The sequence below is a fragment of the Ruditapes philippinarum genome, unplaced genomic scaffold (genome assembly GCF_026571515.1).
Source record: "Ruditapes philippinarum isolate M1 unplaced genomic scaffold, ASM2657151v2 ctg9667_1_1_1_1, whole genome shotgun sequence".
Classification (NCBI taxonomy): Eukaryota; Metazoa; Mollusca; class Bivalvia; order Venerida; family Veneridae; genus Ruditapes; species Ruditapes philippinarum.
This window is the reverse complement of record NW_026867312.1, coordinates 24358-34620: the sequence shown is the minus strand read 5'-3', so window position 1 is coordinate 34620 and position 10263 is coordinate 24358. Positions and strand designations below refer to the sequence as shown.

The window sequence follows — 10263 nt, the reverse complement described above, 5'->3', positions numbered from 1 at the left end:
TGATATACAATGCGACAAGAATCATTTTAGCTTATATAGAACCTTTATCATGTTTTCAAAATTTCTAATGAATAAATAATTTAAGGTAATACAGTACCAGGAAATTGCTGAAATGATGAAGGTATCGATAGTGTAACTCTTATAATAGTCGTTCATCCGTAGAATTGATACAATACCTTGACTATTTCGAGATAAAAGTATCCTTACAACATTAGTGAAACTAATTATGACAATGAGAAAAAACTATTACCTCCGGAAATGATTCAGTGTTTCTGACTAAAACAAAATGTGATCGACATTATATGTAAAGATCCATACTAATACTTTTTTTTTGTTTTAGATACAGGAAAGAGATCAACGCTAGAGATGGAGTGAATTTAAGTTTTCTTATGCGTAGGACAACCCATTAATTATCCAAAATAGTTTCTCTTTATCTGAATTCAAGCATGATTGTTTTAGGCAATTGTGGCATTCAGACATAGAAAAAATATTGTACTCAAGATTTATATAGTTATATCAATTGCAAAGGTATACGTATGAATATTTATAAACTTAGAATACCTTCCTTATACTTAAGAATAGAAACCGGAAGATACGAACGTGATAGAATACAAAGTAATGAAAGATTATGTCAATTATGTAACTTACCAGAAATTGAAGATGTTTAACTTAATTTATTGCAAAATAAATGTTTTTATGGTCAATTACAAGTTTGATGGTGGGTTTCATTAGGTCTTTAGTCATAGGTCGAAATATATTGGGTTCGAAAAAGCCGTACTAGTAAGGACACTAAGTTTATCGTTATGAGTAAATACAATGTGATAATTTATGCTGTTTAAGTCCGCCATTTTAGAAGAAGAAATAATTCATAACAATTTTCAATAAATTGCTTTAATGCACGGTAATTATACTTTATTTGATCGCTCATTAGTCCAGGAAGGTTACAACTGATCCGGCAATAGCTGACACTGTAGGAATGTTTACCACAGTTTGGTATTTTGACCGTCTTTGTTTTCACGTTTTGTAAACAAAGGAATTTGTGTATTGGACTATGCTTTGCGATTGGATTACTGCATAATGTGTATAAAGACAAAGATGGTTGATTAAATCATCAATTCTATGGTGAAAAATGTGTATACTAATATTAGGAACATCTCACATACACTGGTTGGAACGATTTCTTCGACAAAAGGGCAACAATAACAATGTTTTTAACGTTGGTGGCGATGCTAGCCCAGAAGTACATTTCCGAAGTATAAGTGGAGGAAAAATTTGTAATAAACACCACGTTAACTGTTGGGAACTGAGTATATCAGAACTGCGTCCAAAATATTTAATAATTCAATTAGGTGGAAACGATATTGATTCGTCTAAAATGGACAGTGCATCATTAGAACTTCTGGTTTTGCGAATAGTGAACATTTTCGCAACATTTCAAGTTCGATACAACATTGCGGAGGTTGTAGTGTTGCAGTTCATTCCAAGACCTAGGCCACGTTATATATCGGGAGATACCTATGGTGAATTGGTGCACAAAGCCAATATCATGCTCAAAGGGGAGCTATCAAAATTTCCTCGAATACTTTATTGGAAGATCAAGGGAATAAAAAATCCAACAACAAACATCTTTAGAGACGGTGTTCATTTGAATTTTGCTGGCATTATAAGATATTACAAAAACATTCGTGGAGCTGTTTTGAAGCTATTAAAATCATAATTTCCTGATCAAGTACGTGATAAGTACATACCAACAAGTGAAATGTGGAAAACTGTGGATCTCAAGTGAAGACGACAAATATATACTTTACATCTTAGTCCCAAAGTGAACTTAAGACGTATACTAATTTTGGTTGAATGTGATAGTTATAGTATCAAATTATTTGAAGGACTATGTTTGCACATTTACTTGACAATTTCTAGCGAAATGTTTGTTTTTTATTACACACATAATGTTTGTGCATATAATGCTTTTATTGATGGCTTTGATGTAGTTAGTTTTTAATGATGCCTTAATTTTAAGGTGGTTTATTCGACTTTAGTGGTAAAGTTCGTAAGATTTAACAGTTTGTTAAAGTCCTTAATTGTAAGGATATTTTAGTTTAAACACGCCTTAATTTTAAGGTAGTTGTTTAATGCTAAATAGTTTTTAGTTACATACACCTTAATTGTAAGGTGACAATTTTCAAAAGAGTTGAAAATATTTTCTAAGTTAATGTTCCTTAATTTTAAGGAATATGAGCTATAGCTTTACACCTTAATTGTAAGGTGACACCTTAATTGTAAGGTGACAATTTTCAAAGGAGTTGAAATCATTTTCTAAGTTAATGTTCCTTAATTTTAAGGAATATAAGCTATAGCTTTACACCTTAATTGTAAGGTGACACCTTAATTGTAAGGTGACAATTTTCAAAAGAGTTGAAATTATTTTCTAAGTTAATGTTCCTTAATTTTAAGGAATATGAGCTATAGCTTTACACCTTAATTGTAAGGTGACACCTTAATTGTAAGGTGACAATTTTCAAAGGAGTTGAAATCATTTTCTAAGTTAATGTTCCTTAATTTTAAGGAATATAAGCTATAGCTTTACACCTTAATTGTAAGGTGACACCTTAATTGTAAGGTGACAATTTTCAAAAGAGTTGAAATTATTTTCTAAGTTAATGTTCCTTAATTTTAAGGAATATGAGCTATAGCTTTACACCTTAATTGTAAGGTGACACCTTAATTGTAAGGTGACAATTTTCAAAAGAGTTGAAATTATTTTCTAAGTTAATGTTCCTTAATTTTAAGGAATATGAGCTATAGCTTTACACCTTAATTGTAAGGTGACACCTTAATTGTAAGGTGACAATTTTCAAAAGAGTTGAAATTGTTTTCTAAGTTAATGTTCCTTAATTTTAAGGAATATGAGCTATAGCTTTACACCTTAATTGTAAGGTTGTCAGAATAATCACAGTTTTACTGTACATAGTTTTTTTTTTTTTTTGTTTTTTTTTTTTTTACAACGAGTCAGCGATATACTGAAGTGTATCATATTTCAATGTACAGTTTCATTTATAAACCTGTTGCTGGGAGTGTAAAATTTATCTACATGTTTAAATGTCAGATCGTTTATGCTAGCAAATATGCGCGTTTAGAGAGAGATTTTACATCTGTTAGGATAGACACGCTGTATGTATAGCGGGTTATTATTTTTTTTTTATTGAGAAGATAATTTTTGTTGTTTAGCTACAGCTTTAATTTTAAAGCTGCTTACCATATAGACTGTTCTATAATTTTGTGATGTGAAAAGTATGATTTTTGATTTGTTTTTTGTTGGCACCTTTCTATGCTTGAACATTTAGTATTATATTTGATTAGATTGTAAATTCCTTTGCAGCATTGTTTCAATTTTTTGCATGTAACTTTACTGCATAGATTGTAATATTGTAATGTTCAATCACAGTCATGTATTATTATTTTGCCGGTTAACACAACCGTTAATTTCATTTTCAAAGTATGCTTAATGTGTAACCAACATATGTTATAATCACATTAATATTTCTTTTATATTGATTTCAAGTGTTTTACGCACTGAATGCTGTTGTTTTTCAGATAATTATCATGCCTTTAAAACGAAAGCGAACTCCATCTGCCAAAGCTGCGGCCTTGTCGAAGAAATCTAAAACGTCAGAAACATCTTCCAGTACGGAGCAACCTGAAGCATCAAAAACATCGTCCAGTTCTGCATCTTCTATGTCTCAAACAACAAAACAGCAACTAATTGACGAATTAGTGCCCGCTGTCACCAAGGGTGTGGTTGAATCCCTGGTTGCCATGAAAGTTCTGCCAGGCACATCAACCACTGAAGAACAAACATCAACACAAGATGAACATACCACATCAGATGTACAGACACAAGGTAATATTTCAACTGTATCAACATTTCCACAGGAGTTACTCACAATCAGTATGCACGTGGAACAGAAGACAAGAAGCAAAATATGGGCTGATGAATACATTGATTTAGGTTTACTACTCCCAGCCTCAGCTATGGACAGTGCAGACGACAGTTGTCAATTGAGAATGGTGGAGTCAACATCTGGTTTAATGTTAATCCGGAAGCCCCAACAGAAAACCATTTTGTCATTACCAAGATGGTTTTCTGCTTTTCATTGTTTTGTTTCCATTTACACTGAAAAATTCCCTCATGCAGCCCCGGCCCTGATGCAGTATACCGAAACGATCAGGAAATTAGGTCAGCGAGCAGGAGATGAGGCGGCCTTGTTCTACGATAAAACATTTCGTCAGTTACGACAGACCGATCCCACCCTAGTGTTCAGTAGCCTGCATACAGACACCTACACTGAAGCCTTAGCTATGGGTTTAACCCAGCAGAAGAAATCCTTCAATCTAAAGCCATTTCAGGCCTTTCGGTCCCAAGGGTCACCACAAGCCGGTATGCCATGCTACAGTTTTAACAACAACAATGGGAAGTGTACTAGACCCCGATGCCCCTTTAAGCATGTATGTCAACGTTGCTATGGACCACACAGCAAAAAATCATGTGGTATCAGACCAGCAGTGCAACCAAGCACATTCGTCAATAAGAAACCCGCCAACCAATTATCCAATTTTAAACGCTAGTGCTGATTCATCTGTTATAGGTTATAGTCGGTCTGTTTGTACACCTGTCAAGATTGAAAAACTTAGTTTTTGGTTAAAAGGTTATGATGAATCAGAAAAACAATTTCTTGAAACCGGTTTCACTAATGGTTTCAGGATCCCTTACACAGGAAAGAGGCAGTTTCGGACCTCGGCTAATTTAAAATCAGCACAGATTAATCCTGGTGTGTTGATTTCAAAAATTGCATGTGAAGTTGCAGCAGGTCGTGTAGCTGGTCCTTTTACTGACCCCCCATTTCTTAACTTACAAGTTTCTCCTTTAGGATTGGTTCCTAAAAAGGAAGAAGGTCAATACCGGGTTATTCATCATTTGTCCTTCCCTGAAAAGTCTTCTGTCAATGATGGTATCCCAGATAATTACTGTACGGTTTCATATCAAAACATTGATACAGCTGTTTCATTAGTAAAAGCCTGTGGTCAGTATTCATACATGATGAAAGTGGACATCAAAAATGCTTATCGTATTGTTCCAATACACCCAGATGATTATGAACTTCTTGGTTTCCAAATAAATGATAGATATTATTTTGATAAAACTTTACCGATGGGTCTGAGCTATTCTTGCGCCCTTTTTGAAAGGATCAGTTCTGCTATCCAGTGGATTGCTGAAAATAAACTTGGTTTACATAATTGTGCCCACATTCTAGATGATTTCTTTTTTGTTGGGGACAATTTAGACCTGTGTGAAAAAGGTTTACAAATTTTCATTGACTGGTGTGCTTCAGTCGGTTTACCAATTAATCATGCTAAAACTTGTCGGCCATGCAGAATCATGTCTTTTGTTGGAATTGAATTGGATTCTGTACTAATGGAGAAACGATTGCCCCAAGAAAAACTTAATAAGATTCGCCTAGCTCTAGACAAATTCAAGCATCGAAAAAAAGCAACTCTCCTTGAACTACAGTCTGTTATTGGTTTGCTTAATTTTGCTTGTGCTGTTATTGTTCCAGGCAGGGCATTTTTACGTCGTATCATTGATCTAACTATTGGTTTGAATAAACCTCACCATCATAAACGGTTAACAAAAGATGCTAGAGCAGATTTTCTGGCATGGTCATCGTTCATGTTTCAATTTAATGGCAAGTCGATGTTTCTACCAGACCGTTGGGTCACTTCTGTGTCATTGGATCTTTTCACAGATTCTAGTAATGTCGGATTTGGTGGGTACCTGTCAAACAAATGGTTTTCAGCCAGTTGGCCTCATGAATGGTTGAAATATCACATAACTGTGAAAGAACTATTTCCTATTGTTTTAGCTCTAGAGTTGTTTGGTAGTAATCTCACCAATCAATGCATAGTATTACACACAGACAATGAGGCGGTCGTGCATATTATAAACAAGCAATCTTCCAGGGATAAACATATAATGGTTCTAATACGTCGCTTGGTTATGCAAACATTAAAGAACAATATATTATTTAAAGCGGTCCATATACCAGGAATTCAGAACTCTTTGGCTGATTACCTTTCTCGTTTGCAGGTAGACAAGTTTCTCAAAGACAACACATGCACAGATCTAATGGAAATCAAAGTCCCTCAACAGCTGATAACTCTTTGACAACAATAAGTGCTTTTCTACTGGATAAGGCTCTGTCACCAACAAGTCATACTACATATAATAGAGCGTATAAATTGTATGAGCAATTTTCAAAAGAACATTTTAAACAGAGTGCTGTTTTCCCAGTTCCAGTTTCACATTTACTGCTGTTTATAGCACATTGCTACAAACGGGGACTTGCACCAGCAACTGTATGTACATATATTTCAGCCATTGGTTATAAACATAAAATACTTCAAATGCCTGACCCAACTGCGCCAGTAAGGAGAAAGAATCACCAACGAACAATTTAACTTTATTACAGAGCAAATGGCAAAACTAACACAAAGGGAAGTAACTCATGTAACACGCGGTATTCTTATACCAAATCACAATACAACTATTGGCGCTACCTCTTTTCTTTTGAAATGAAAACATTTTGTTTGACGAGGTATATTCAAACAGTATCAGATCAGTAAAGATATATATAAAGATATATAATTACACACACATGACTTCTATAGTACTTGCTTAAGTAGTGAACAACTAAAACGTGTGGTTACTTATAACACTAGATTGAAAGAAGAAATAAAGCTTTTGTAAAAACTCAACAATATTGAAACATGTGTGGGATTAACTTGAACATGCATAATGTCGACAGAAAGTTAAAATACACTTTCAAGATTGTTATAACAATAACATTATTTCAATATAAACAACATTTGGTATTAAACTAAGATCTAGCGTTGAACAAAACTTTAAATTCGTGTGGAATGGTGAGTTAATGTTGTCACATATTGCAAAGTAATTAACACACATAATCATTTAAGTACTTAGGGGGTTTCCGAGAACGCGCTGTGGTCTACTAGTATGTGATACACTATCGTCTACCGCGACGTCGTGATCATCTGCGTGAACTTGCTCCATAACGATCAAAGGGGAACAACTCTCATCGTCAGAATCGAACGGATTTGTAAGAGTTACAGGTGCATTGTCGTCCTGAACAGTTAATCCTTCACATATCTCCGAATCACTATCACAATCAGATTCTGTCAGATTTGGGATGTTATGAGATATATCACATATATCAGAAGGCACACGAAAACATTCCGATCTTTTCACTTTGTATGAGGTGGAGCGTAATTGGTTACCAGTGAATTTCTTTATGAAACACCAATCACCATCAACGGAAACTACAATGTATCGCTGTCGAGAAGCATGTTTAGTTTTGTCGGAGTATAAGTACACTATATCACCTATTTCTATGGTTTCACAATTTCGATATGACGAACACTTCGACTTTTCACTATACGAGTGGTTTTTGTTTCTAGTAGAATTTTGAGAAAGAATAACATCTCTATCACTTATAGGGATTTGGTTGTGCGTAAACTGATCACGTTGTGTCCACAGTTCACGGGAAGAGATTCCCTTTCGTCTCAAACGGCAGTTCAGGTGGTTCACGGCGGTGGCCAGTTGAACTTCAGAAATAGACTCGCCACCGGGCTGGACGCGAACTATCTCGTCCTCTAATTCAGCTATGGCTTTTTCAGTAACAGGGTTTTTTGTTGGCGTTTTTAAACACGACCTATGTCTAATACTATATTAGCCTGTTTTAACTGCTCATCATCGCGAAGCGCAACAAAGGCGGGTGCGGGATCAACTCTAATCACAGCAGGTGGACCATGAATTGGATGCATATCCATCATTAAACACACTAAAGCATTACGTAAAGTGACTTTTTGTTCATTGTCAACCATGACAGCTTTTGTGTATGATGTTACGGCTTCTCGTACAACAAGAATGCATTGTTTACTTCGCTTCATGACATCAGCTGCGAATGCTAATCCGACGGATTCTGGGGGATCCTCGCTTGACTGCTGTACTAATGATTTGGGGAATTTCTTAAGGGAAGCACACGTGTGACACGAGCTAGTTGCACGCTCGATAGCCTTGTTTATATCTAAAGCAAAGAAGTATCTTCGCACAACTAAGTCTAACTGATGCTTTGTAGGGTGGTCAAGCTTGACGTGCATGGCGGTAAGAAGTCCATCAAGAACGGAACGTGGTACAACTATTTGTTCTTTCTCGGAAGAGAATGGTTCAGAAACGCTTCACAACTAAAACACCATCTTTTTGAAATAGTAACCACCTGCAAGTACCGTTTAACATCTTTTATGTTCGTTAATTTTTTGGACGGTCTAGTCCCTTGCTTTAAGTGAGAGTGCACGCGACGCAAGTCTGGACATTCACCCTGGATATCACGCCAAGCCGATCTTGTAGTGAAAGGTAAGCGGGCAGTGCGTTGACAATATCGTCAACATTGACGGAACGCACAACTGAATCTTCCATAGCGCGTATGAAGGAACAAATCTGGCATCGTACTTCCGTACAATCTGGCGCATTTCTACTGGCGAAAATCACTTGGTACGTTAGCAGAGCCTGCTAAATGTTGTACGACCACCTGATATCTACTCACGTTAGACAGAAATGACGTCACCCTTGGACTGGCAGAAAATTCACCCCTATAGAGCTTTTGAACTGACTGAACACAGGGCTGACTGTCTGTAAGAACGCATGCTGCTTTTGATGATTGCACAATATACGGACTGAAGTGTTTAATGGCTGCTCCGATACTTAAAGCCTCAATTTCACATGGTAGCCAGGTAACTTGGTGTCTGCGCAACTTCGCACTAAAAAAATCCTGAAATCGTAGCTTGTTGTTTCGCATAACATACAACGTAGCACCAATACCACGCCTGGTTACCGATCCGTCAGTTACAATCCACAATTTTGTCATTTGGTTGGGGGATGACGATTGACTTATGGTCGTTTAATGCACGTTTAGCCCTTTCGAAATGCTCGAGACTTTGATCATCCATCGTATTTTGTCTTGCGATTGATGACCGGCTGTCAAATCGTCTAGTGGGGCAAGATAGATAGAACATTCAGGGACAACTTTGCTTAAGACTTTGTATGCTCCGATGAACGACCTTAAACCGCGGACATTTTCCGGAGGCTGACATGAAGCAAGTGTAGCTACACGGTGTGGGCTAGCAGACAAATTCCCTTCTGACCAAATCCAGCCTAGCACATTGGTTGATTTAGGGCAGATAACTGTTTTTGATGGGGCTAGTTTGATGTTACTATTATCGAGTGCAGCGAGTACACGACGCCAATTGTGAAGTAGCTGTTCAGGTGTGTCACCGCCACAGTAGAGATCATCTGCAAGCTTGCAAATAATACCCTCCTGGAGTAGATCTCCCAGAAATTCGGCACATGAGCTCCTCGAGGGGCCGTCTCTGAGCCAGGCATTCCCATTGCACATCTGGTGTTTCCCGGGTTACCTTTTAAAATGGTGTAGGAAAACCTTTTCCCCAGTTTTAAAAACGCTCCGGGGAAGGGGAAATCTGATAGAATGAACCTTTTTTTTAAAATCTGGGAAAAATCAAAATACCCCGCATTTGGCCCATTGATCCCTTTGAAAGACCCCCAACGTCAAAAGGGATTAACGGGAAAGGGTGTGGGGGTTGCTTAAAAAAAGACCGCCCCTTAACATTTAGCAAAGCCCGGTTTAAACCAAACTAATTCCGGGGCCCTTGGGGGTTTTTTAAAAAAAAAAACCCCGGAATGGGGTGGGTTTAAAAAATACTCGACGGGGAAAAATTAGTATTTTTCAGGTTTGAGCAAAAAACGTTTTTGGGCCCTTGTTCTTTTTCGGGCCCGTTCATCAAAATTTTTTTTGAAAAACTCAAAAAAGCCTTGTCTTTTTTGGGGTAATTTAGGTTTTTATGTCCTTTCCTCTGAGGGGGGAAAAGGGAAACCCCGGCCATGTTCCCCCCGTTGCCCTCAAAGGGGGGCCCAAATGGGCCCCTTGTATCCAGTTAGGTGTGGGCTTTTAAACCAAATTTTTCAAAATTAAAAGGAGAGTAAATAAAAGGGGAAAATTTGTTTGGGCTCATTGGTTAGAAATGTTTATTCCCCGGGGCAAAGGCCCCCAAAAGGTTTTTGAAATAGTTTGCCCCCAAAAGGGTTTTTAAAAAATTTTTTTTTAATTTTTTTTT

At 36.9% G+C, this 10263-nt stretch overlaps 2 protein-coding genes across 3 annotated transcripts; both read left to right on the top strand.

Annotated features, from left to right (window-relative positions):
* The first annotated feature begins 795 nt into the window (after positions 1-795).
* LOC132735666 (uncharacterized) lies at positions 796-6473 on the top strand. 2 transcript variants are annotated; one of them, XM_060722644.1, is made up of 2 exons: positions 796-901; positions 3595-6473. In XM_060722644.1, exon 2 carries the CDS (start codon positions 3604-3606, stop codon positions 4624-4626), a length of 1023 nt encoding a protein of 340 aa, XP_060578627.1. In that variant the 5' UTR covers positions 796-901; positions 3595-3603; the 3' UTR covers positions 4627-6473. The 2 variants fall into 2 exon arrangements, with proteins under 2 accessions (XP_060578627.1, XP_060578626.1); XM_060722643.1 differs by lacking the exon at positions 796-901 and adding an exon at positions 913-3171.
* On the top strand, positions 5099-6223 carry LOC132735664 (uncharacterized). Its single transcript, XM_060722641.1, has one exon. The coding sequence runs from the start codon at positions 5099-5101 to the stop codon at positions 6221-6223; it is 1125 nt and encodes a 374-aa protein (XP_060578624.1).
* Positions 6474-10263: the final 3790 nt, after the last annotated feature.